This window comes from Oncorhynchus kisutch, linkage group LG20 (genome assembly GCF_002021735.2).
Source record: "Oncorhynchus kisutch isolate 150728-3 linkage group LG20, Okis_V2, whole genome shotgun sequence".
Taxonomy (NCBI): domain Eukaryota; kingdom Metazoa; phylum Chordata; class Actinopteri; order Salmoniformes; family Salmonidae; genus Oncorhynchus; species Oncorhynchus kisutch.
Genome location: NC_034193.2, coordinates 16,204,684 through 16,232,613, shown reverse-complemented (window position 1 = coordinate 16,232,613; position 27,930 = coordinate 16,204,684). Strand labels below are relative to the sequence as shown.

Below are 27,930 nucleotides of genomic sequence, written 5' to 3'. Positions count from 1 at the left end.
AGCCTACAATAACATTCTGGACAGATGGGATTTTGGTGTTAAGATGTCAGTGGATGCTGCAGCTCATCATTTCTTCCTTGTTTTATAGGCAGGCATATGTTTCTCCAAAGTTAGCTCCTTGAGAGGGAGGTGCAAGATGAAATCTCGACCTTTTTTCGTTTTTTTTCTCTAGGCAGAAATATGAAACCTGGTTCATTTCTGCCATGTTTGTTCCCGAGCTCCCAGTTCTTAACATTGCACGTCTCCATGTAGCTTTTTTAACCAAAATTATTTTGACACTTTTCACAGGAAACGTGTCTTTTTGTGAATTATCCACATATAATCTAACACGTTGAAACATTTGAGATTTGTTACTCAAATACTCCACGATTGTTTTATCATGCGAATATGACAGGATGATATCTTAGAGTAAAATCTCTGAACAAATTATTTTCTACGTTTTCAAAGGATAATAAAGTGCTGCAAGTTTTGGTATGGTATATTCGCCTTCACCAACACGGTCTGTATTGTTTGGAAACTGAGAGCATCGGTTTTCTATGGCGCAGCCTTGACCGTCTTTTTTGTCGGTTATGCATCTCTGCCTAGATAAGTAATTTCAAGACTTTGTGGATGTGAGACAGCATTGACTTAGTTCCATTGAGGTTTTGGAGTATTTTGCGTTTTTGGCGGGGGAAAGATGGCGAGGTTTTGGAGAAAAGTGTCTCTTGCCCTACTTTTCCTTGGATTTTTTATGTTTACTTTAGCATCTGTAAATGCTGAACCAGAGCAAGAAGTAGAAGAAGAAGGGGAGGAAAGTACATGTCAGGGGGCGTTTGACTTGTATTTTGTGCTTGACAAGTAAGTAACTGTCTAAATGGTATATTTATTATTATACTGCATAATAAACCCAGGGAGCCGTTATATTGAGATGCCAAGCCTCGCTCGTTACACGGTATTAAGTCATTACTAAACAGACAATAGTGTACAGTGAGCTCCAAAATGTTTAGGACAGGGACACGTTTTTTGTTGTTTTGGCTCTCTACTCCATGACTTTGGATTTTAAATGATACAATGAATATAGGGTTAAAGTGCAGACTATCAGCTTTCAATTAAGGGTATTTTCATCCATATCGGGTGAAATTACAGCACTTTTTGTACATAGTCCCCCCATTTTAGGGAACCAATAGTATTGGGACAAATTCAGTTATATGTGTATTAAAGTAGTAAAAAGTTAAGTATTTGGTTCCATAGCACGCAATGACTACATCAAGCGCGTGACTCTACACATTTGTTGGATGCATTTGCTGTTTGTTTTGGTTGTGTTTCAGAATATTTTGTGCCCAATAGAAATGAATTGTATATAATGTATTGTGTCAATTTGCAGTCAGAATGTCAAATCAAATCACATGCGCCGAATACAACAAGTGTAGACCTTACCATGAAATGCTTACTTACAAGCCCTTAACCAACAGTCAATGTAAATAGTCAATGGGGGGTCAATGTAAATAGTCCATTGGCCATTTGATTAATTGTTCAGCAGTCTTATGGCTTGGGGGTAGAATCTGTTAATGACTTGGCACTCCAGTACCGCTTGCTGTGCGGTAGAAGAGAAACAGTCTATGACTTGGGTGACTGGAGTCTCTGACACTTTTATGGGCTTTCCTCTGACATAGCCTATTATATAGGTCCTGGATATCCTGAATGGAAGGAAGCTTGGCCCCAGTGATGTACTGGGCCGTAGCGCCTTACGGTCAGATGCCGAGCAGTTGCCATACTAGGCAGTGATGCAACCAGTCAGGATGCTCACGATGGTGCAGCTGTAGAACCTTTTGAGGATCTGGGGACCCATGCCAAATCTTTTCAGGCTCCTGAGGAGGATAAGGTTTTATCGTGCCCTCTTCACGACTTTCTTGGTGTGTTTGGACCATGATAGGTTGTTGGTGATGTGGACACCAAGGAACTTGAAACTCTCGACCCGCTCCACTACAGCCCAGTCGATGTTAATGGGGGCCTGTTCTAGAGGTCGACCGATTATGATTTTTCAAAGCCGATACAGATTATTGGAGGACCAAAAAAGCCGATAACGATAAAACGGCCAATTAAAAAAAAAAGGTATTTGTAATAATGAAAATTACAACAATACTGAATTAACACTTATTTTAACTTAATATAATACATCAATAATATCAATTTAGCCTCAAATAAAATTAAACATGTTCAATTTGGTTTAAATAATGCAAAAACAAAGTGTTGGAGAAGAAAGTAAAAGTGCAATATGTGCCATGTAAAAAAGCTAACGTTTAAGTTCCTTGCTCAGAACATGAGAACATATGAAAGCTGGTGGTTCCTTTTAACAGGAGTCTTCAATATTCACAGGTAAGATGTTTTAGGTTGTAGTTATTATAGGAATTATAGGACAATTCCTCTCTATACGATTTGTATTTCATATACCTTTGACTATTGGATGTTTTTATAGGCACTTTAGTATCACGCACGAAAGTGCTGTTTGAATGAATGCAACGAGCCTGCTGGTGCCTACCATCGCTCAGTCAGACTGCTCTATCAAATCATAGACTTAAATATAACATAATAACACACAGAAATATGTGTGAAATATGAGCCTTCATTAATATGGTCGAATCCGGAAACTATCATTTCGAAAACAAGACGTTTATTCTTTCAGTGAAATACGGAACCGTTCCGTATTTTATCTAACGGGTGGCATCCATAAGTCTAAATATTCCTGTTACATTGCACAACCTTCAATATTATGTCATAATTACTGTACCGGGATTCTTCGTCCTCCTCTGACGAGGAGTAAGACATGTCGGACCAATGCGCAGCGTGGTATGTGTTCATGATGTTTATTGACTGAACACTGAAAATACAAAATAACAATGTGAAATAAACAAAAACCGAAACAGTCCTGAAAGGTGCAGAAAACACTAGACAGAAAATAATCACCCACAAAACACAGGTGGGAAAAGGCTACCTAAGTATGATTCTCAAGCAGAGACAACGAACGACACCTGCCTCTGATTGAGAACCATACCAGGCCAAACACATAAACACAACATAGAAAAAATAACATAGACTACCCACCCCAACTCTCACCCTGACCATACTAAAACAAAGACATAACAAAGGAACTAAGGTCAGAACGTGACAATTACGTAAAATTCTGGCAAATTAGGCGGCCCAAACTGTTGCATATACACTGACTGCGTGCAATGAACGCAGAACTGACACAATTTCACCTGGTTAATATTGCCTGCTAACCTGGATTTGTTTTAGCAAAATATGCAGGTTTAAATGTATTGATGCAGGTTTAAGTGTATTGATTTTAAGAAAGGCATTGATTTTTATGGTTAGGTACAGTCGTGCAATGATTGTGCTTTTTTCGCAAATGCGCTTTTGTTAAATCATCCCCCGTTTGGCGAAGTTGGCTGTCTTTGTTAGGAAGAAATAGTCTTCACAGAGTTCTCAGCCAGGTTAGCAGGCAATATTAAGTAAATATGCAGGTAAAAAAATATATACTTGTGTATTGATTTTAAGAAAGGCATTGATGTTTATGGTTAGGTCCACATTGGAGCAAGACAGTCCTTTTTCGCGAATACACACCACATCGATCATATGAAACGCAGGACACTAGATAAACTAGTAATAGCATCAATCATGTGTAGTTAACTAGTGATTATGATTGATTGATTGTTTTTAAACGATAAGTTTAATGCTAGCTAGCAACTTACCGTGGCTTCTTACTGCATTCCCGTAACAGGCAGTCTCCTCGTGGAGTGCAATGTAATCAGGTGGTTAGAGCGTTGGACTAGTTAACTGTAAGGTTGCAAGATTGAATCCCTGAGCTGACAAGGTAAAAATCTGTCATTCTGCCCCTGAACAAGGCAGTTAACCCACCGTTCCTAGGCCGTCAATTGAAAATAAGAATGTGTTCTTGCCTAGTTAAATAAAGGTAAAATCGGCCAAATCGGTGTCCAAAAATACAGATTTCCGATTGTTATGAAAACTTGAAATCGGCCCTAATTAATCTGCCATTCCGAATAATCGGTCGACCTCTAGCCTGTTCGGCCCGCCATTTTCTGTAGTCCACGATCAGCTCCTTTGTCTTGCTCACGTTAAGGGATAGGTTGTTGTCCTGGCACCACATTGCCAGTTCTCTGACCTTATGTAATATATCTGATCTAATTTGGACATATTTTAGATAAGTTCTCATCTGGTAACACAACTCGTAGAAGATATATGATTCAATGTTGATAAATTTCTATGTGTGCAAACTTGTGTGGCCCTGATGATGAGGATGTTGGTGCTACTAAGCGAAGTTCCTGACTTCAAACAACCGGATGCTCGTTAGTGACATCCCCTCATCCCTCAGGCCTGAGCTGTTTATGAGATGCACAGGCAAGTGTTTTTACAACACCAGTATCGCAATACTAGGAAGTAAGGAAGCAAAGGAAACAAAACATGAAGCAGACTCAAGTCCTAATGTTGGTGGAAAAAACTTGTCTTGTGTTGTCACCCAGAGTCACATTTGTTTTTTTTTGCAAGCTATAGCACACCCTATTTTGCAAAAGTATGTTTTAATGGACCATAAAGTTGACTCTGCTTCATGTTTTCTTTTTTGTCAAGACGAATCTGGTGTCATAGTATTGCAATACTGGTATCGTGACAACACTAGCACAGACCATATTCTGGTTGAGATGTATATTAAGGGCATAGCCCTTTGTACTTTAGCTTGGTCATTGGGTTCCTGACCAGACCTGAACAGGAAAAACTCTGGGCCTTAGTTGCATCCCATAGGACCAGGAGTTTTTCCTCTGGGTCTGGCTCTTGTCACACTGCATAGGGCTACAACTAGGATACAAATCAAATCCAATTTTATTTGTCACATGCGCCGAACACTGGAGTGGCTGGAGTCAACACTTTGGTCTCGAGTTTCTTTGAATATAAATCCTGTAAATTTCACGACTAGTTTATGGAAAAATCTCCCTCAGCCAAGTGGTCACCGAATAAAGGAAAACGGACCATGTGAATATCATGAATCATTACTGTTAAGGTCCAAATGGGTAGTGGATCAAAGAGAACCAAGCTAAAGTTATCCCTATGTTGTGGTGTACTATAGGCCTACTGAAGTATGACCATATAATTAGTAATTTAATAAGATCTCTATGGGTATGACTTTGAGCTTAATCAGACTGGTAGGCCCTATCCTGCTGTTTTATGAGGAACACAACTAAATGTATTGTTTTAGGGCATGTTTCTATCACTGCAGACCAGTACTGAAGCCAAATGTTCTGCATAATGAAAATCATCAAAACTCACTCCCTACCACTGTAGCTAATGCTCATCAGATGTTATGGGAAAACACCCTAGTTTTACTTTTGGTCTGCTGACATCACTTCCTTGCCCTTACTTCCTTATCTGTAACCAGTTCGCTGCAGCCTGCAACAAACACTCAAACTGGGCAGTTTTATCTCCATCTCTTCATTCAAAGACTCAATAATGGACACTGTTACTGACAGTTGTGGCTGCTTTGCGTGAAGTATTGTTGTCGCTACCTTCTTGCTGCCTTGCTATGATGTTGTCTTAGGCCTCTCTTTATGTGGTGTTGTCTCTCTTGACGTGATGTGTGTTTTGTCCTATATTTATATATTTTTGTATTTTCTTTTTTATCCCATGTCCCCATCCCCACATGATACCTTTTGCCTTTTGGTAGGCCGTCATTGTAAATAAGAATTTGTTCTTAACTGACTTGCCTAATTAAATAAAGGTTAAATAAAAAATAAAATAAAAACCACATTTCCATCCACAGTTTTTATGTGAGTAAAGTCATACTGTATAAAAAATAATCACATCAGCTGTGATGGAAACAGGATGTTTCGGGTACAATTTTATAAATGCCAACAGATGGTGGCATCTTTTTGTGTCTGTAACATTAATTATACGAGAAATGGTGATGGAAACACCTTCAAGCGCAATTATTGATATAATAAACATAATATCGAAGTAAACTTGGAGTCACACGATGATTTGTTGTGTGGTCCTCACAATACGACTCGGGAAAGCATGCAGTTTATTAGGCTACAGATGAAATAAGTTTTGATGAACTTCACAGGGTGGTGAAAGTGCAAGGTGGACTAACCAACCCGCAGGGCCTACCCGCAGAGCCTACCCGCAGAGCCTACCCGCAGAGCCTACCCGCAGAACCTACCCGCAGAGCCTACCCGCAGAGCCTACCCGCAGAGCCTACCCGCAGGGCCTACCCGCAGAGCCTACCCGCAGAGCCTACCCGCAGAGCCTACCCGCAGAACCTACCCGCAGAGCCTACCCGCAGAGCCTACTCGCACTGTATCTGCTGTTGTCTAGAGCACATGTGTAAAGACCAGACTAGGCACATTTGCTATTTAACGCAACAGTATTTGTGACATAACTATCGGTTTGGAAGTTGAAAAAGCTATGGAAACACATTGAACATTTGATTTTTATTCGGTCCTTGAACACTTAAGTGAAAAGGTACATTTTGTGTGCAATTCGTTGAAACTGGTGGGGAAATTCGCATATTTTCATAATGCAGATTTGCGGGAATATTTGCGGGAAAATCTGTCGCCATTCGGATGGAAACCTAGCTACTGCCACCTGCATTTACCTCTTGTAGGACGTAAAAACTCTGGCCAACGGAACATTCACTGTTTAGAAGACAAGATAATAATGCTAGAAGCTCTGATGCCCTAGCAGATTCCTACAGCCATACTGTGTGTCTTGACCCGCTTGCCCTTGATATAATTGTTTTCTGATCAAGCTATGGGACAATAGGAAACAATTATATTTGGCACCTGTGTTTTCCCAATAGAAGCTGCATGTAGCAGCCATTTGTTCTTCCTTTTCAAGTCTTCGTCATTCCTCACAAGAATGTTAATCATTGCTAAATGTTTTTTTCCACAAGCCAACATTGAAGTTGGGCGTTAAGTTGTGATCATTTTTAAAATCCAAGCCAACCCGAACTACATCTGGAGTCTATAAATAATGTAAACATGTCAAGACTTTTTCACTGCGGAATGTGTTGTTTTTCTCTCTCCTGGACCATGGTGCTGCTCTGGCCTCCATAACGCATCAGAAGAAGACTTTGGCGTGTGTGTTTTGCAGGAATAAATGCCTTGTTAAAGGTGATGCACTATGAAGAAATCGTGCCGCCATTTCCTGGTTGCTAAAATTCTAAAAGATTTAATTAAATAATTTCAGTTTATGTGACAAAACAAGCAAGTATAGTATAGAGCAGGGTTACCAAACTGGCGGCCAGCGGGTGATTTTAAATTATTATTTTATTGTTGGACATAAAAGTCTGTAAACATGCCAGCAAATCAGCTCCAAATGATTTTCATTTTGGAAATCTGTTCCAAAGTATTCCCACGCGTAATAGACAGATATACAGTGAGTGATCGTATACAAATGTCAGCAAGGTTTGAAATTATTCTGTTTCAGTTCAATCTTGTGTCCGTTTGGTCAATTTGCCGTTTACAAATGATTTGTAATTATGTTCCGAACCCCTGACCATCCGCTCAAGAAAATAATTGGCCCGCGGCTGAATCAAGATGATGATCCCTGGTGTAGAGAATCATTGTACCATCTAAACCGCTGTGAAATATATTTTCCATAAGCCAAAGTATTGTATTTTTGTATTGTACAAAGACGCAAAAACTTAAGAACGGGAGCCATAGAATTAATGCACATAGAACAGATCTACCGCTTCTTAGACTTGCTTTCAACGAGAATGGCAGATGGATAACTCACATTTCTACGTAAGTCTATTTAGAGAAAATAATATTGCACCCAGAGAAAGAGGGTGAGAAGAAGAAAGAGAGGGAAAAAAAGAAAGAAATCCAAAAGGGAGTGAGAGTAAAGAAAGATTGCAGTTGGAAGCCTAGACACAGCAAGTAGGCCTCAAACTAAAAGTAGGTTAATGGCCTCTCCGTACAAATCCATGTGCATAGTCAGTTAAATTGGAGTAAGAACATTGCTTCGCAGACTGGGGTGGTTCTTAACATGCAGCAGGCCCAACTGGAAAGGGACCCTACAGCTTCATGGTGTTGTATTTTCCTCTCAACACTTAGAAGCGTGAGAGCAGAGCCGTTTACTGAACACCTGGGTCTGACAGAGCTTTTTCCCCCACATGTTTTCTGACATCCCTGGCCTAGACCGAATGAACACTCTCTCTGTCTGTCTCTTTCTCTCCCTCACTCACTTCATTTTGCTCATTGTAGTGGTGAGTTTTCACACAGTCAGCGGAAAGAAAAGCTTGATTTAAAAAAATAATATATATATATATAAATGATTCTGGGCTTTCTTGTTTAAAGTAACAAATTCTCTCCCTCTCAGACATCTAGCACAGTCCTGAGTGTCCAAAGGTGTTTGGAAACAATACAGCTACAGCCGTCCGATCAAACGCTGTAGTAAACTAAATAGCAGTTGTTTATGGCCTTGAGGCCATAGCCTGTCATTCGTCTTATGTCATTTGTCTGTTGTGCTCGTTGGTCTGTTATTCCCCAGGACAGATTTCAGTGGGTTGGTTAGAGCACAGCCCTCACCAATCCTGATCTATTTGGGCTGTGTGGGCTGAAAGACTGTGGTTGGAGATCCATGGTGGATCTTTTCTGTTTCCCCCAGCAGCAGAGACATTAAAGAGCTAACGCGTGGTTTTAATTATCCCAGTCATCCGAATGTTACCCCGCTCACTCTCTCTCTTGGCTATGGGGTTCCATCAGTTTCAAAATGAGTTTCATATGGCCTGACATGTGCCGTTTACCATGTACGTATAGTCAGAGGATTTATCAATTATATAACACTAGACAAAGGAAACGTGCACTCTTTTTGATATGATATAATCTCAAACTCCTGTCATCAAGAGCTCAGTCATTCAACAAAGCTGTTGAAGCTTGCAATAACAACTTCCAAAACTTTTGAACTGTGATGGTTTAACTCAGTCTATTAATATTGTATCAAAGAAAAAGTACCACAACATTTTTCTTCCAGGATCTCACAAGACAATAGCCCACTTCCTTTCCTAATGCTGTTTATACAGGTGAGAAAACTGCAAGCTAGACTCCAATCCCACAACTGCCTGGTACCTCAGAAAACATTCTTGTCCAACACAAATAATATCCATTGTGATGCAAAAAAAATATATAATCTCCAAGGTTGGGAGTCCTTAGCTTCACTCCTCTTTGAAAATCACTGAAACACTATCCCTATATGGCTGTACTGTACATGAAAGAAGCCATTTTGAGGTGTAGTATTTCCCCCGTAGTAATGAAAGGAACTGCATGCCTGACAGATTGGCTCTTCCCTCGGGTCAGAGCAGTCCGACTGTGTCTGTTCAAGCCGCTTCAGATGAACACTGTTTATTCAGCACATTTGTTGAACATCCAAGTGTGACGCTCGCCGACCTCCTCCACAAGTTCTGTTTGGTTGAGGTTTGTTTACTTTGACAAGTATTGTCCTCACAAGGTGCTTTGACTCTGTTGAATGCAATGTTTGTAAAGCTTCTAAAGAATATACTCAACCCTAGCTGCACAGTATGTCATGCCTGTTTATCCTACACATTAATGACACAAGTATACACCAAGAAAACCAGTGCGGAGACTAAACTGGGAAAGTTAATGTTATGTCTGGTGCCCAGATTGTAACTATTACATCAGACATCCATGTGAGGCTTCGTCAGCAGCATTGTCGCATTTCAGGCTACTGCTTCATCCATCCGCTAACAGCGGTTTGGTTCAGTTCAATAAATTAGATCATTTCCCATGTGTAGTTTTCTTCAGTAACGAGTCACCGCCACAACCCCCAGCCAGGTCCCTTCCCTCCCAAACTAAGAGGAAATGAAGCTCTTCTCTGTCGAGAGCATTCAGTTTTCATAGGGACTATTTTATAGGGACTATTACTGCTACTAGGTTGCTAAGTTACAGACTTGGTCCTCAGATGTGTCCTAACTCACTTTCCTCCTTTTCCCTAATAAATGGGGTTAGTTTGTGTCAATAGAGATTCTTCTGCTAATGTTCAAATGGCTTGTGTTTTCCATGACATATTGTTTGGCCAATCAGCTTACTGATAACCTCTCTGTTAGGATTTTGTGTTGACTTTATATGTCACAAGAGTACAAACAGTTCTAGGAGATGTTGGATAAACATTTAGGAAATGTGTCACATGTGGGTTTAAACAAGGTTAGGTTGTAGGATATAACTATTCCTCTGTTTTCTTTCTTTATAAGATCTGGCAGTGTCAAACATCACTGGATAGAAATCTACTCCTTTGTGGAGCATCTAGCTGAAAAGTTCATCAGGTAAGTGAACATCACAAAGATATTTTGTTGTCAATCAGGGCCTGAAGAGGCAGCATGGCTAGTTCCTGCACAGAGGTGAGTTGAATAGGGACTGTCCGATTGGCTGAGGCCACGAGCTGGAGGTGATAGCGATCTCTCATGTGAGGGTGGGTGAAAGCCAGACTCTGCGGCGTCAGCCAGAGAAATAAACAACACGCATGCCGGGAAATAGCCCTTCATCGCCGTCAGCATGGGAATTCTGTAAAAGCATTTATTTATTAATAGGAAAAGTATCTTCATTGCTGCTTGGCCTGTAGTTGCAGGATCCATCCAACGAGCTTTAAGAGAAACAGCACTCGACAATACATAACCCCCCCCAGCAAAAAAAAAAAAGATTTCCCCAATGGAGCACAGACTGTCCATGTGCTCATTCACTTACCAACCAACCGCGGTAATGGCATGTGTTAGGAACATAATGGCAGCTCGAGAGCTTCAAGCTGGAGGACAAAGACATACATGACCAGAGTGCACAGCGATGTCAGCTAGCACATGAGATCCATGTGTTTGCATGTCACAATATATACATGAAATAAATGATTTGGAGAGTGTGTCCATTGTGTGGTCCCGATTTTTAGTTTGTTTGTTTAAGTGTTGAGTTGTAACATAGTATGGCCTCTTTGAGGCTTGACAAAAGGCAATTGTTGAACGGTTCAGGACCACCATAGTATCTAACCGTTGTTTGTGTGCTGTGTTGTTTTACAGCCCAATGTTGAGAATGTCCTTCATTGTCTTCTCATCCAGAGGAACCACTCTCATGAAACTGACAGAAAACAGGTACACTGAAAATATTGGTTAAATGCATCCCAAATTCAGTTTATAGGGTGCATTTTGGGACGCATCTGTTTTTCTTGTATGGGGAATAGAAGTGGTGATGACTATTTTACTCAGTAATGACATTTAGACATCAGACCAAGACATATATTTTTTATAACGTGTGATTTGTGTTGTTTGTCAGGGTGGAGATAAGAAAAGGATTGAATGTGCTGAGAAAAGAGATACCTGGTGGAGACACCTTTATGCACCTGGGCTTGGAAAGGGTATTTATCTGCTCCTGACATGGTCTTACTTTGTCATGTTATACACCTGTTTAACATTATTATTTTTTAAATTGAACATAATGAGAAGACTAACATTGTCTTCTCCTTTCAGGCAAATGAGCAGATACACCATGAAAACTTTGGTGAGCTTCCAATGGCATCTGTCACTAGGGTTAGACAGGAAAGAGCACTCTATACTTGGCAATGTTGAGGTCATACAATTGATTGACCTCTCCGTTACAGGGACAGCAAGTGTTATCATTGCCTTGACTGATGGGGAGCTGAACGAACACCAACTCGTCACTGCACAACAGGAGGTAGGCCAATTGGATTGATATAACATTCACCTTCCTGTTGATGTAAAGGAAAGACCATGTTAAAACAATGTACTCTGGTGCTGATTCTTGGTTTCCCCCCCAACAAACAGGCAGAGAGAAGCCGGTCTCTAGGAGCTATGGTGTACTGTGTTGGAGTAAAGGACTTTAACGAGACACAGGCAAGGGTTTAGTTTGCAGTAAAACATGCATGTCCTACTCCCCTGTCAAAACACATTTAGGAACCTGTTGTTAACAGAAAATGACATGCTGTAACTACATCTAGTAATACTACGCACTCAATATTATTTCACAACAATGATTACAATATGTGCTATTTATATTTAGTAACCCATTTGTAGACTATGTATCCCATAATTGCATCTACCTACACATCTTGAACCCGAGTTTGCTTGTGAGGTTTACAGGGCTACTTATACGCCAGGCTGAGCAGTAATGAAATTGGGCGTTTTGACTTGCATGCAAACGATTACCACATTAGCTAAGGAAGCAAGCTTCAGAGTCATGCAGTGTTTTAACCTGATTTTGTATGCATCGTTCTACCACCCAGATTGACTTTCACTAAATGTCTGGATATAACATACTGTACTTTTCCCTTCATCAAGGTTGTTTAGGCCTCTGTCCAATGTCCATTGTTCATCAGGATTGTATGTAATGTCCCTATCATTGTACTGTTATTTCCCCCCTAACCTGGTCATGCATGTAGAGAGAGATGAAGGTACAATCACCATACAATATGATTATATGGTTATTTCATCTCAAATCAAGTGTTCATTGAAGTCTTCACCGAAGGTGAATGGGTCATGATGTGTGTGTCTCTGGTTCCTGAGGAAGCACTGGGTCTGTGTAAATGAAACCTGTTCTCTCCATCCCCCTGTAGCTGGCCACCATAGCAGACACCATCGAGCATGTGTTTCCTGTGATGGGCGGATTCGTAGCCCTGCGAGGAGTGATCGACTCGGTAAATACACACTGGCCAGGAAGGAGAGACTTAGACCTGTTTCACGAAACATACAGTACCTTCAGAGAAATATCAAATCAAGTTGAAAGGTCAAAATAGACTGTTGTAAATGTAGCCTATAGCTACTGAGTGTCTCAAATGTGAAGAACCTGTCTCTTATTTCGATACAGAATCCAAGATATGAGTCACCTTTAGCGTATTTAACCTTGTCAACTCAATCATTTTCTCCTTCTCCAGATCATCAAGAAGTCCTGTATTGAGATCCTAGCTGCAGAGCCCTCCAGTGTTTGTGCAGGAGGTGGGGTCCCTAAAGGATCAAAGCAGAGCAGCGCTAGTTCCCTGTCATTGCCTAAGTGCTGTGTTCATTTCATTAAGGGGCCAGGCTGGTGCCTTTCCCTCTGACTGGGGCTCAGCTGGCTCGTAGTCATTATGGCACACTGTAGCAAAACATAGAAAAACATTTTGAAATGGAAAACGGCAGGTAGCCTCGCGGTTAAGAGCGTTGGGCCAATAACCGAAGGTCACTGGTTTGAATCTCTGAGCCGACTAGGTGAAAAATGTGCCCTTGAGCAAGGCACTTAACCCTAGTTGCTCTGGATAAGAGCATAAACTAAAATGTGTTTCTTATTGGAATATTATTTTTTGGGGGGGCCATTTGGTACCTAATGAATGGGACCCTGATCACTCGATTGACCCCAACAGACAGGAATCCCCATTGGGGTTAATGGAGGGTAGTGTATTGGGAATCTTGTAATGAAAGGGTCTCTAAATGGAATGTCCATGTTTCATTTATGCTGGCCTGCCAAATGGAAGTCAATTTGATAAATGACTAAAAAGTCCCATAAGACCTGTGTACCCCGAGCATGATGTTTTCTGTATTTTATTTAACCGATGTTGACAAGTCAGTCTAGCTACTCTTGTATGCTACCCAACATAATTGTGCAAAGTCTGATAGCCTATGATCATATTACATGTACGTAGTATTTTTCAAAACTTAGGGTGTGTCTTATTTCCAGAGAGCTTCCAGGTAGTGGTGAGAGGAAACGGTTTCCTTCACGCCAGGAACATAGAGCAGGTGTTGTGCAGCTTTAGACTCAACGACACCCTCACCATTAGTGAGTACCTGCTTCCATTTACACTTCATCTACTGTAGGCTGAACCAGGTGTTTCATACCAATGTGTGTTTCCAGCTGTAACATGCATGAAGAACTACAGTCGATTGAAGAAACAAAACGTATTTAAGTAAACCAAGTGTTTGGCTCTCTCCATAGATAAGAAGCCTGTGGAAATCGAAGACACGTTCCTGCTGTGTACGGCTCCGGTTATAGATGAAGTTGGGCAGTGAGTACCTTTTATAAAAAATACAATTTTTTAATCTGTTTTAAGATGGTCAGAGCTATCACTGTTTTTAAGCACTGTAGGATGAGTGTGTGTTCCCTCGCATTTCTAGCCGATCACCCCCCAAGCCCTCCCACATAAACACACTACCAGAAGAAGCCTGCTATTCATTAGGGTGTCTTAACGGACTCTGTCAGGGCCAAATTCCACTCCTCCTCTATTCTCTTCTCTCTATAGGCCAATGAGTTCATTCAGGTAGAGCCTCATTGGTCAGAGCCCTGTGTTTTCATAATGAGGACAGTGTTATGGTTGCCCCATCACAGGTGGCTGGTGGCACCTTAATTGGGGAGGAGGGCTCATGGCTGGAACGGAATTAATGGAATGGTATCGAATGTGGTTTCCATGTGTTTGATACCATTCCATTTACTCCATTCCAGCCCTTACTATGAGCCCTCCTCCCCTCAGCAGCCTCCTGTGTGCTCCATAATTCAATAACAGATACATCCATCATCAGGCTGCCTCGTTTCTAATGTAGGCCTCAGAATCTCCAACATCAACAAACCACTTCAGAACCCCATTTTTAAGAACTTATTGGATCAGATCATAAATTGAGGAATTAGACAGCAATGGTAAAAGACTTAAGACTCTGAGGGCTCTTTTGTCCTTGGACGAGACAGTTTAAGGGAGACATTAAATACAAGTACATGACGTACTTTCCAGCCCACAAACTCTCTCTCCCACCCACTCTTTTTGTTCCCCCAGACTCAAAACCCTGTTACACTCCACTCCTCTATTCCTCTCTCGTCTCCCTCCAGCCCACACCCCATTCCCCTGTCTGCCTTACTCTCTCCTCTACCCCTCCAGCCCTCACCCCATTCCCCTGCCTGCCTTACTCTCTCCTCTACCCCTCCAGCCCTCACCCCCTTCCTGCCTTACTCTCTCCTCTACCCCTCCAGCCCACACCCCATTCCCCTGCCTGCCTTACTCTCTCCTCTACCCCTCCAGCCCTCACCCCCTTCCTGCCTTACTCTCTCCTCTACCCCTCCAGCCCACACCCCATTCCCCTGCCTGCCTTACTCTCCTCTACCCCTCCAGCCCTCACCCCCTTCCTGCCTTACTCTCTCCTCTACCCCTCCAGCCCTCACCCCCTTCTTGCCTTACTCTCTCCTCTACCCCTCCAGCCCTCACCCCCTCCCCTGCCTGCTTCTCTCCTCTACCCCTCCAGCTTTCTCCTCTACCCTCACCCTGCCACCTCTCTCTCTCTCTCTCTCTCTCACTAACAGCTCTGATCAAAGCAGCAGAACGTCTGCCTTGTGCAGACCCTGCCCTTTCATCTGCTTGTTTAACAGATGTCTGACACCACACAGCCAAGACTGGCACTTCCTGTCTTCCTCTCTGTCTGGTATTTTTTTTCCTGAACATCCAGTTTCTCTAGTTAACTCCCTCCTCCTTCCCTCCTCCTACCATCTCTCCCATTGTTTTTCACAATTTTTTTCTCATCGTCTTTCATCTTCTTTTAATCTGTAGAGTCATCTAGCAGTTAGCACCCCGTGGTCAAATTGATCATTCTCCCCTCACACACATGCACACGCATACTCACATCTCCACAAAATGTGAACATGGCCCAAGTCCAACTGACCATATTTTTCCCTTGATCGTTACTTCTATCAGGGATAAGAGTGGAGTCTACACAGCCGTTTGCTGGCACTGAATTTAACCCACGGACTCCAGACAGCCAAACCAAATAATGCTTATCAGTCCAAATGCCCTAGTTCGCATATCCTGTTGATCAGTCTGCGTGCTTTGCAACCCTAGAAAATGCAGGGAATTCCAAATTAGGCTTTTTATCACCAAGGTTTGAAAAGTTTTCCAGGCTCCCTGAGGTCACATGTGAATAATTGTTTTGCACCCAGAAGAGAAAGGTACTTGCAGTAGTTTTTGGAGATACTGGCATCAAGGGTTAAACCAACTGTGATACCAGTGCCCTACTTAGTCTCAGACATGTAATAACATGTCTGCGCATTAATAGTTTTGTTTGTTGGGCGCAAAGCTCTCTTTGTGTGGCCACTTGGCACTGGACAACTGTGCCCTTTTGCCATTCAGTGGTCTTGGGCAAGCAGGTCTTAACTAGCCTAATATGTCTGTTTTTGTGTTTCAGGGTTGTTTATCTACAAGTGAGCATGAATGAAGGCCTGTCGTTCATCACTAGCTCTGTACACATCACCACCACAGAGTGTGTAAGTATGCTCTACCAATCACATTACAACTACTACTCAAAACTTACTAGAAATTGTCTAATGTTGGGAAACAATTATCCAATTTCCATGATTTTGCATTGAATCTTTGGTTTGTTTCTTCTATCTGAATCGTGTTCTGTTTTTTATTTCTGCTTCCTCCTCCTCCTAATGTTAGTCGTAACCCTGTCTTAACTCTGTCTTTTATCTTCCCTGGCAGTTTGATGGCACCATCCTTCTCATCACCCTCCTGGTTCTGTTCCTGTTAATGGCCGTGCTGTTCATGTGGTGGTTCTGGCCCCTCTGCTGCACTGTGGTTAGTGAAACCCTCCATTAACAGTTGGTTCAATATGATGCCGATTATGGGCCATGTGTTATTTTACAAGTGTAGGATTTTAATTTGATCGCCCGGTTGCAGGAGAACTTTCCTGCAATGTATGACATTTAAAACATGTGGTGTATTTGTGATTTGAAAAGGCTTCTGAAGTTTGTTATTTCCACTTGGAAATTTCAGACATTATTTTTATATCAAATGTATCAACCCCTACAAAAATGTCCATTCATTATAATCCACATAATAATTCAAATTTCCTGTTACTGCAGGATTATTTTCCTGCTGTAGCAAACTGGCTCAAATTAAGGTCCTACATCTGTATACTGTATAGAGTAGACCCTATAGCAGAGTCATTTTCATTGGAATGATTTATGTAATTACCGTAAACAAAGTAACCTGGTTCAATCTAATGACAATTATGTTGTTATTGTTTGTAAGGGCTTTTACTTACCAGAAAACATTACTTTAAACATTTGTAACAAATTTCTTTCAGTTTTGCAGTTCATTCAGATAATAAATGATACATCTGTGGTTTTCCTTTTGTTGAACATTCTTTATTTGGACAATAAATGATGATTGCCGCATCTAAACTGCCGGCTAAATCTATTTTTCAACTATAAAAAAAATCATGTTTCTTTGCAGGATACTTTTCCTGACGTTCAAGAACAGCTGAATTGTTTTTCCTTGTTTTTCTGGTTGTCTTGATTCAAGTTTCACCATCCAATTATGTCAGATCCACAGGAGTGCAACTTTTGCCACGGCGATACATTCAGGCACATGGGAAATATTAGAATATGGCAAATATTAGTCAGTTATTGCATTCTATCCATGCTGGCTTTCTCGGGCTACCTGAGACCTGAAACAGATAGGTGGGAGGGGATACAGGCTGTAGCCAATTGATTCATGCGCAATTTACCTCAATGGATAATGAAACACTTCAGCCACTACATTTTTATTAGACACTATAGTTTTTCTGGTGTCATGTCATTACATCCAGCTGTTTTATCAAAACAAGATTATTAAATGGATACGCACCCTAGCAGGCGATTGTCTAATCTATTTTCTATGCAAACGCTCTAAATGTCCAAAAGAAACTGGAAACATAGCTGGTGTCCAACAATTGATATTAATGTGACTTTCTCCCCTGAACTTCCTGTCAAGGTGATCAAGGAGCCTCCTCCGCCACCCCCTCCAGAGCCAGTAAGTCAGCCCTTAAATCTCTGAAAGTATACACATGCATTAAAGACTATACACACACACACTCAGTCACACACAGGGTCTCAATCATAGCACAGGTCTATTAGTGAGCCAGGGAACGCATCATCAAGCTCAGTGGGGTCTATGCTCAATAAGTGGGGTCTATGCTCAATAAGTGGGGTCTATGCTCAATATGGATGAAGTTCCAAGAAAAAGCAACAGTATTCAGATGAAAAATCGAAGAGTAAGTGACAAAATGTTAAGTGATGCAGTCATGAGGCCTTTTCAGGGCATTTCGCCACAGAAGTTGATTACAAATAATAAGTCTTTGTCACATTTTCCATGGATGTGACACAGCTGTTCGTGAAGCAGAGGCATTATATTCTATTGATCTCTGATGCATGAATGGCCTAAAGCGCTTACTAATTCTCTATTTTACTCTCACTGGGAGTCTTTCAATTCTATTTCCTTTTTGGCAGAATTCTTGTTTCACTTTCTGTGAAGCTATTTTGTTGGTGAATGAAATAAGCTTTCATACAAGGCAAGTGAGATAAATAGCTTTTTGTAGACGCTTACTATCGTGGCCAAGAATACGGGAAAGATGCATAATATCGTAACACATGAACAGAGACAGTAGAGACAGTAGATCTCTATTATAATATGACAGACCAGCTAGATCTACTGTATCTATTATACTATGACAGACCAGCTAGATCTACTGTATCTATTATAATATGACAGACCAGCTAGAGCTACTGTATCTATTATACTATGACAGACCAGCTAGATCTACTGTATCTATTATACTATGACAGACCAGCTAGATCTACTGTATCTATTATAATATGACAGACCAGCTAGATCTACTGTATCCATTATACTATGACAGACCAGCTAGATCTACTGTATCTATTATAATATGACAGACCAGCTAGATCTACTGTATCTATTATAATATGACAGACCAGCTAGATCTACTGTATCTATTATACTATGACAGACCAGCTAGATCTACTGTCTCCTATCTTTTATCTCCGCCAGGAATCAGATGATGAAGATGGCATGCCCAAGAAGAAGTGGCCCACCGTGGATGCATCCTACTATGGAGGAAGAGGAGTCGGAGGAATCAAAAGAATGGAGGCGAGTTGAATCTAATCCACTTTTGACATTGAAATTGTCAAGAGTCTTTATCCTCCATATTTCTTCACAAACACACCAAAGTTGGAACTTTATTATAGACTACATCACTGCCCTTCTGCGGGTACTGTAGGTCATATAAGCTGTGTCCCACTCCTACAGGTGCGCTGGGGAGGGAAGGGTTCAACGGAGGAGGGGGCTAAACTGGAGATGCCCAAGAACGCTGTGGTGAAAATGCCCGAGCAGGAGTTTGAGCCTTACGAGCCCAAGCCCAAGAAGGCCCACAACAGGAAGCCAGCCGCGGATAGGAAGTGGTACACTCCCATACAGGTAGAAACACACTTATCTTCTCTTTCCTTTCTTCGTTTCTTTCTAAGACTAGTATGTACACTCTCTTCCGCTACTTTTATAATAGGGTACTGTGTAGTATGAAAGAACATATTGGCCATGCACACTTACCAGTTTGCTAGCTAGAATTTATTTTTGACAGTATTCACTGTAGTCGTTTCTCTGTCTCTTGTCGGCAGGGTAAACTGGACGCCATTTGGGCCCTGTTTCGCCGCGGTTACGACCAGGTCTCTCTCATGAGGCCTCAGCCAGGAGAACATGTGAGTACTAAAGCCTTAAAAAACCCTGGGAGCCCAGCCTTAGTCCAATCCCTCATCAGACAGTCCAATCCCCAAAAAACGCCCCCGCAGTGGCCAACACCTCACCAGTGCCAAGATTCATGACCAGGCAGAACCCAACACCTGCTTCAAATCAGCCATAAAAGGGAAATAAACCAGGACTGTGGACACACTCCAGGAAGTTCCTCTTAATGTTTTAAAATCTCTACTTTCACATGTTTTAACTTTGCAATGCTGACCCTTTGTATCAAAATGGAGATTGGAGTTTGGATTGAAGTTTCTTTGCTCTAGATATGCACTTTGGAGGGCTGGACTATCTGAGGGACTGTATCCCATAGATCTCCCATAGATCTCTTTCATTTGAGAGCTGCAGCTAGCCTGTTGAGATGGCACCTCTCCAGGTCCTAGTTAAAATCATGCGTTATTTGCAGAAAATCTTCAATAGCCCTTTTTAAGTGGAATTCCACATTTAAAGAGTATTATCTCGGCCAAAAATAGGAACTGAGAAGACATGACTGTACTGCCAGATAAGCTCTCAACAACGACACGGGAAGTCAGCTATCGACCGCAAAGAGGAACAATGATGATTAGCGTCCTTCAGATTTCTCTCGGACAAAAAGATGTCGATACTTTGTTCAAAGGGTTTGACCCAGGAAAGCTTTTAACGATCGCCACCTACAAAGGATTACGTGACGCAATGCTTACTCCAGCGGAATCGTTTCCATCCCTCCGTGTAATGGCGTCGCCTACTCTAGTAATTTGCGGTCGGTTACGAAGAAGCACAAAAATTCAGAGGCAGGCCTACTTGTACTGGTGTAATATGTATTTTTTCCTTCAGGGAGGAATGAACACACATACAAGGCAGAGGAGCTCTTTTCTTTCCTGTGTAAAGTGTTACCTGAGGAGACCGGGCCATGCTTGTTGGTAACACAGCTCTTTCACTCTTACACACACACACAGGCCATATTGGTGTTCACAGAACATGTACAGGCCTTGTGTGTTCCATTGGATCCATTTGGCCAAGATCAGATCTGGTTTCCCGACAGACATATTTCAGTCTGTTGCTATGTTGCATTTTATCACCACGCAGATTGCTATGACGACGCCTGTATCCTGAATGGCACTATTGAGAGAAGCCTTGGCTAAAAGCCTTTCCAGTACAATTCCATAAAACACGACTGAATGCTCCTCGTATCCACAGTAGAAAGGCTGATCTATCAAGCCCAGTTTCCTTTGATTTCATCAGTTTACAAAGGACCTGCTATGTCCCCTAGTCTATGCATCCTATGAATACAACTCACGTAGCTATTGATCTAACTCCATGACTACTGAAAAACAGAAAGGCAGCATCTGTTGCTCTCTCTTTCTTTCAATTTCAACTCATGAGGCTTTGTTGGCATGGGAAACATGTGTTTACATTGCCAAAGCAAGTGAAGTAGATAATGAACAAAAGTGAAATAAACAATAGAAAATGAACAGTAAAACATTGCACTCACAAAGGTTCCAAAAGAATAAAGACATTTCAAATGTCATATTATGTATAAATGCAGTGTTGTAATGATGTGCAAATAGTTCAAGGGAAAATAAATAAAAATAAATATAGGTTGTATTTACAATGGTGTTTGTTTTTCACTGGTTGCCCTTTTCTTTTGGCAACAGGTCACAGATCTTGTTGCTGTGATGACAACAGTGGTATTTCAACTAATAGAGTTGATCGAAAATGGACTTGTTTTCGAATTCTTTGTAGGTCTGTGTAATCTGAGGGAAATATGTGTCTCTCTAATATGGTCATACATTCGGCAGGAGGTTAGGAAGTGCATCTCAGTTTCCACCTCATTTTGTGGGCAGTGTGCCATAGCCTGTCTTCTCTTGAGAGCCAGGTCTGCATTCGGCGGCCTTTCTCAATAGTAAGGCTATGCTCACTGAGTGTACATAGTCAAAGCTTTCCTTAAGTTTGGGTCAGTCACAGTGGTCAGGTTTTCTGCTTTCTAGTTTGCTCAGTTTTTTTGTACATTCTTTCTAATGTGTCAACTAATTATCTTTTTGTTTTCTCGTGATTTGGTTGAGTCTAATTGTGTTGCGGTCCCGGGGCTCTGTGGGGTCTGTTTGTGTTTGTGAATCGAGCCCCAGGACCAGCTTCTCTCCAGGTGAATTTCTTTGTTGGTGATGGCTTTGTTATGGAAGGTTTGGGAATCGCTTCCTTTTAGGTGGTTGTAGAATTTAACGGTTATTTTCTGGATTTTGATAATTAGCGGGTATCGGCCGGGTGCTGCAGATGATTCTAGTGCCCTCGCCAATATGTTGATATATATGTTGAAGAGGGTGGGGCTTAAGCTGCATCCCTGTCTCACCCCCGGCCCTGTGGAATGAAATGTATGTGTGTTTTGCTAATTTTCACTGCATTTTCACTATACTGTTGTATATTTTTACCCCAATACCACTTTCGATCAATTTGTATAGCAGACCCTGATGCCAAATTGAGGTGAAAACTTTTTTTAAAGACTTTGCCTTTGTTTTGGTTTGTTTGTTTGTCAATTAGGGTGTGCAGGGTGAATCCGTGGTCTGTCGTACGGTCATTTGGTAAAAATCAAATTTGACATTTGCTCAGTACATTGTTTTCGCTGAGGAAATGTACGAAGCTACTGTTATTGATAATGCAGAGGATTTTCCCAAGGTTGCTGTTGACGCATATCCCCCAGTAGTTATTGGGATCAAATTTGTCTCCACTTTTGTGTATTCGGGTGATCAGTCCTTGGTTCCAAATATTGGGAAAGATGCCATAGCTGAAGATGATGTTAAAGAGTTTAAGTATAGCCAATTGGAATTTGTGGTCTGTATATTTTATTATTTAATTTTGGATACCATCGACCCCACAGGGTTTTTTGGGTTGGGGGGTTTGTATTTTGTTCTGTAGTTCATTCAATGTAATTGGAGAATCCATTGGGTTCTGGTGGTCTTTAATAGATTATTCTAAGATTCATATTTGATCATGTATATGTTTGTTCGTTGTTATAGAGCCAAAAACATTGGAGAAGTGGTTTATCCATAAATCTCAATTTTGGATGGATAATCCTTCATGTTGTTGTTTGTTTCGAGTTTTCCAATTTTCCCAGAAATAGTTAGATTTCTGACGTGCTGTTTTCCCGTCGTGTATTTCTGTATTGTTTTAGTGATTCACAATAGTGAAGGCGTAGGCTCAGGTTTTCTGGGTCCCTATGTTTTTGGTTGGATAGGTTTCTCAATTTATTTCTTAGGCATTCTTCATCAAACCATTTGTCATTGTTGTTCATTTTCTTAGGTTGACTGCTTGAAATTTTGGGATTTGATAGGGAAGCTGAGAGTGGTTAGGTTTTCTACTGCCAAGTTTACTCCTTCACTATTACAGTGAAACATTTTGTCCAGGAAATTGTCTAGAAGGGATTGAATTTGTTGCTGCCTAACTATTTTTGGGTATATTTCTACACTACTTTCCTTCCATCTATAGTATTTCTTAATATTGTGCAGTTTCTTTCTCCTCCCCTCTCTCTCTCCCCCTCTCTCCCTCTCTCTCTCCCTCCCTCTCTTCCCCCCTCCCTCCCTCTCTCCCTCCCTCCCTCTCTCTAACTTCCTCCCCAGCTTTACTGTGGGATTCTCTGTGCTGGTTTAGGACACCCAGACACACTCCTTGTTTGCTTAGTTTCGGTTGAGTGTGGTATAGTGCAGTGTGTGTGTGCTTGTGTACTGTGAGCACAGCCCTACAGGGTATGATTATCTGTGCATAGTCTGGTTCAGTCATATCCCTCTCTCTTTGTGCAGCCTTAGTCTTAATTCACTGGCTCCACACCGCTACATAGGACCACAGCTATGTCTCTAAATACTCTCAACTTCTCAGCGAGCTCCTACATAGAACATCATGTGTTCGAGCAGATCGCCTCCTGAGGTTACATTAGAGGCTTTGATTTAACGTCTGACAGAGTGTTCGCAATGCGAACGACATGATGTAATAGCGAGCAGAGATGACCGCGAGAGTCGTCTCAACCAGTGGGGGGCACATGACAACCATTCTGACGTAACACAGTCTGTTTTATGAGCTCTGGGTTTTAATGGTAGACGTTAGAAGAGGGAGGTTTTGCCTTTGTACTGTAAGTTCCGTTTCAAAGTCTCGCACCAGATTCTTCTATTGGTCTGTCAATCAATCCACGCTTGTGCACCCCAATACATGTCAGATGTTTTTAAGTTATATACCCAGTAGGTCCCTCAGGTCCTCTGGCACTGGCCTTTTAATTATCCTAAAGCCTAGGACCAAGATGCACGGAGAGGCATCCATTAGTTATTATGCCCCCAGCCTGCCAGAGAACCTGAGGGGGGCCGAAACTCTGGACATATTTAAAAGAGATCTTAAAACACATTTATTTTTGCTTTTCCTTAGGGTGCCTTTTATTCGTTCAGTTTTAATGTCATTATTTTGTTTTTATCCTCTTATGTTTGTTGTGTAGTAAATATTTCAGTTTTTATTTATTGTTTTCATTTGATTTTTTCCTGTGAAGTACATTCAAATCAAATCAAATTTTATTGGTCACATACACATCTTTAGCAGATGTTTTTGCGGGTTTAGCGAAATGCTTGTTGTGTTCCATGTCTGAAATGGGCTGTATAAATAAAGCTTGATTTGATTTGACCACAGTGGTTCAATGTTATGAACTCGCAGATAGGTCGCTAAAATGAGCCTCTCTCAAAGGGTCTGCAGAGAACGTATGCACTGAGAATGAAAGAATATTTGATTAGAATCCATGACCCTTCTCGTGTTCTCATCCTGTTATTGACTTGATTGAATGTCAGAGACCGAGTTTGTTTACCAGAGGATTTCTGTATTTTTTCTACCCTCATATATCATTTACAAGTCAAGATGAATGGAATGTGTCCTCTGTTGTTTTCATTGCAGCCACTCAGGTTGTGTGTGTGTGTGTTTGTGTGTGTGTTTGCATATGTTAAATGGCTCTCCAGTATGACCTAGTAAGTCCATGTCTGCCTAGCTGCGTGGGGAATGGAAAAGGGGCCACTGGGATGTCTGTCTGTTAAGGGCATAAATCTGAGTTAGACCATATACCGCGAGAGTGCTCTGTAAGACACCACTGTGGTCGAAGTTAGGGGTTCTCACTATGTAGGGAAGTAGCTGTGGTGGACGAGAATAGGGAGCAAAAGTTTATGCTGCAAAAGGAACGTATTGCTTTGAATTGACTCAAATCACAGCAACCCCCCCACCCCCCTCTGTCTCTACATTGCTCTCTCTCATTCTCCATATGGTGCTATAAACAACTTGGGGTTATTGGAAAGCGGCCACATTTTCATTGGTAACAGAACATTGGAACAGTTTCATTGGAACAGGACATTGGAACAGGACATTGGGCTGGGAGGAGAGGGTAGAGAGGTCACAGCAGGGGCTGATGGGTAAGACACCTGTGTACTGTACTTGGGAGGTGGGCTGGACCATGTGGGGGGGGGGGGGGGTGCAATGTAATCTGAGTTATGTCTTTACTGTAGCTTAATGGGGTTCTGTATACCTCCTGACTTTTAGGACATTGATCACCATGTAATCGGATGTTACGCTCTCTTTCCCCCCAGGGTCGATGCATCAACTTCACCCGGGTGAAAGATGAGGCAGCGGCAGCAGCCAAGGCCCCTCCTCGGGCCCATAGTCCATCTGCTCCAGACTACCATCCCCTGATCCGCCCCACTACACCGCCGCCAGCACAGACCAGCTCGCCCCCACGGGCACCGCCCGTCAGCCAGCTACCCCCGGGGCCACCCCCCTCCCGCACCCCCCCAGGGCCCCCCTGCCCCCCTCCCTCGCGCCCCCCACCGTGCCCCAACAACAGACCATGAAAGCGATTTAGGGACCCCACTCCAATAAAGCAATAGTCCCCGCTGCCAAAGATGCTCCCTCAACCAAAAATAAACATAGTATTTATTTGAGTTGGGGTGAATTTAGCAGGAGATGTAATGGTTTGTTGCTGGACAGCAAAAGATTTAGTCATAGGAGGAAAAATACTACAATGGATGAAATTTGTTTCTCAACTACTGAGTATCCGATGATGGTAAGTGTCAAGGTGACAGTAGAGTAGACTGGGCCTTTGTGTGGCTTTAGTTATCACTGAGTCGATTTACTTTCAACCACAAGGATTGGATTTTTTCTAGTATGACGAACCTGCTGTCAAACCAATCTAGATTAGCTTTTTGCATCTCTCTTTTGTGAATATTTACATATAGCTTTTTAGATCTCTCTTTTGTACATTGAAAGATTTCATAAGGGCAAATTGTTTAGGGGGTCACACAACAGGGCTTGATTATGTTTTTTTCTCTGATGTCCAAATGAGTTAAACTCAGTTTTAGCCAGTGGTGGAAAAAGTAACGAAGTCATACTTGAGTAAAAGTAAAGATATCTTAGAAATATAGAAATAGAAAATGACTCAAGTAAAAGTGAAAGTCACCCAGTAAAATACTACTTGAATAAAAGTCTAAAAGTATTTGGTTTTAAATATACTTAAGTATCAAAAGTAAATGTTTTACTTTTGATGATTTTCTTGTTTTATTATTTTACGGCTAGCCAGGGGCACACTCCAACACTCAAACATAATTTACAAAAGAACAATTGAGTTTAGTCAGTCCTCCAGATCAGAGACAGTAGGCATGACCAGGGATGGTCTCTTGATAAAATTGGCCCAATTTTTCTGTCCTGCTAAGCATTCGAAATGTAACTAGTACTTTTGGGTGTATGAAGTAAAAAGTACATTATTTTCATAAGGAATGTAGTGGAGTAAAAGTAAAAGTTGTCAAAAATATAAACAGTTTTAGTAAAGTACAGATACCCCTAAAAAAACTACTTAAGTAGTACTTTAAAGTATTTTTACATTCGGACTTTACACCACTGGTTTTAGCCCATGTGAGTTAGTCCATATTCCCATTGAGAAACCGATTTTCATTACTCCCATTTGGTAGTGTTGCCGGAAGCCATAAGCATATAAGCATAAGTTGACACTGAGATACTTTTGATATGGACTGAACGCGTAAAATGTGTATATTTTTTTGATTAGTAATTGTAAAATCGTACATAGCGTAGGAGATGTGTATCGACAAAATCTGGCATTTTTAAACACTTTGTTGGTCAATATCTGAGGGTGAACCCAGGTTTACCTAAGTTAATATTGGTAATTGTGCACATTGAATGCAGTTCAGATATGGCATTATTTTAGTTTTCTTTCGTTCATTTGTTTTTTTATCCCTTTTGACTCATGAACCTCTCAAATGAAACAACCAAAGTCAGGTCATTGTTCTGTCATCATGTTTTTACATTCCCAAAACTACACTAATTTGATACCTTGTATCGTTTACCTTTTGTTTTTGACCACAATCACATTGCAACTGCAGGGCAGTTCACCACGTCTCTAATTTATTAACCCCCAGACCTAGAGGAGGGTACTTGAATACGACAAAGGTGTCAACTGACACACTGTGCATGTAAACAAACTATTCACGCAACTTCATACGACAGCGTTTCTCAACCCCATTGGTCTATAGTCCGGCACTAGGTCATGGAATATTGCTTCCTTAGTGAAACTGTACTTTATCTAAAGGCTATTAAAAACATGGTGAAATCTGAGGGATTTTTCTACGCACCAACAGCGATTCAATCAAGTCCCCAAAGGAGGAAGAACTACAGCATGCCAGTCCTTGGTACAGACAAAGGTTGAGGAACACTATTAGAAACTTTTTACACTCGGTACCTTTCAGGATTTTTCTACTTAGATTTTTCTACTCTCTTTGTATAATGTACTTCATTCGATTATGTACTATAATACCATTGAGTTACTATATTCCTTTGATATCTTGTAGCACTGCTGAAAGTGGGAGGATGATGATGATGATGATGATTAAGAGGTGCATATATTTACTTTGTTTTTATTGGTACAGTAGCACAAATAAAACTAAAAAGGCACCCAAGTGTAATATAAAAGTTCTGCTTTTTGACAATGATGAAAGACTGGATTGATGGCTTTTATTAGTACATCACCCCACTCAAGCAATGACATACAGTAGTTAGAGGAGCAAGCAACAACATTATATACACCTCATTATTATGTCGTTTTTTTATTTTTATCTCTATGCTTCAGAATGACTATTAGGACCTTTGTGGAGTGGTGTTCTGAGAGAGAAAAAAACTCTTGAGATGCTAAATGTTAACCATTGTTTTACATGTTAACCATTGTTTTACATGTTAACCATTGTTTTTCATGTATTAATGGGAGTACTGAAACAAGTATGGAAAGACATTAATGTGTTTAATGTTTTTTTTTAACAGTATTAATAAAGGTTGACTTCCAAGCTTTTA

At 41.3% G+C, this 27,930-nt stretch overlaps 1 protein-coding gene across 1 annotated transcript; it reads left to right on the top strand.

The window, feature by feature from the left end:
- Nucleotides 1–21: 21 nt before the first annotated feature.
- LOC109865129 (anthrax toxin receptor 1) lies at nucleotides 22–27,930 on the top strand. The gene is made up of 18 exons (XM_020453243.2): nucleotides 22–837; nucleotides 10,256–10,327; nucleotides 11,069–11,140; nucleotides 11,322–11,403; nucleotides 11,516–11,546; nucleotides 11,647–11,720; nucleotides 11,831–11,899; nucleotides 12,619–12,699; nucleotides 12,937–12,997; nucleotides 13,716–13,814; nucleotides 13,971–14,040; nucleotides 16,196–16,274; nucleotides 16,492–16,587; nucleotides 17,767–17,805; nucleotides 18,844–18,942; nucleotides 19,102–19,269; nucleotides 19,467–19,547; nucleotides 25,167–27,930. The coding sequence occupies exons 1-18, from the start codon at nucleotides 677–679 to the stop codon at nucleotides 25,425–25,427; spliced, it is 1,695 nt and encodes a 564-aa protein (XP_020308832.2). The 5' UTR covers nucleotides 22–676; the 3' UTR covers nucleotides 25,428–27,930.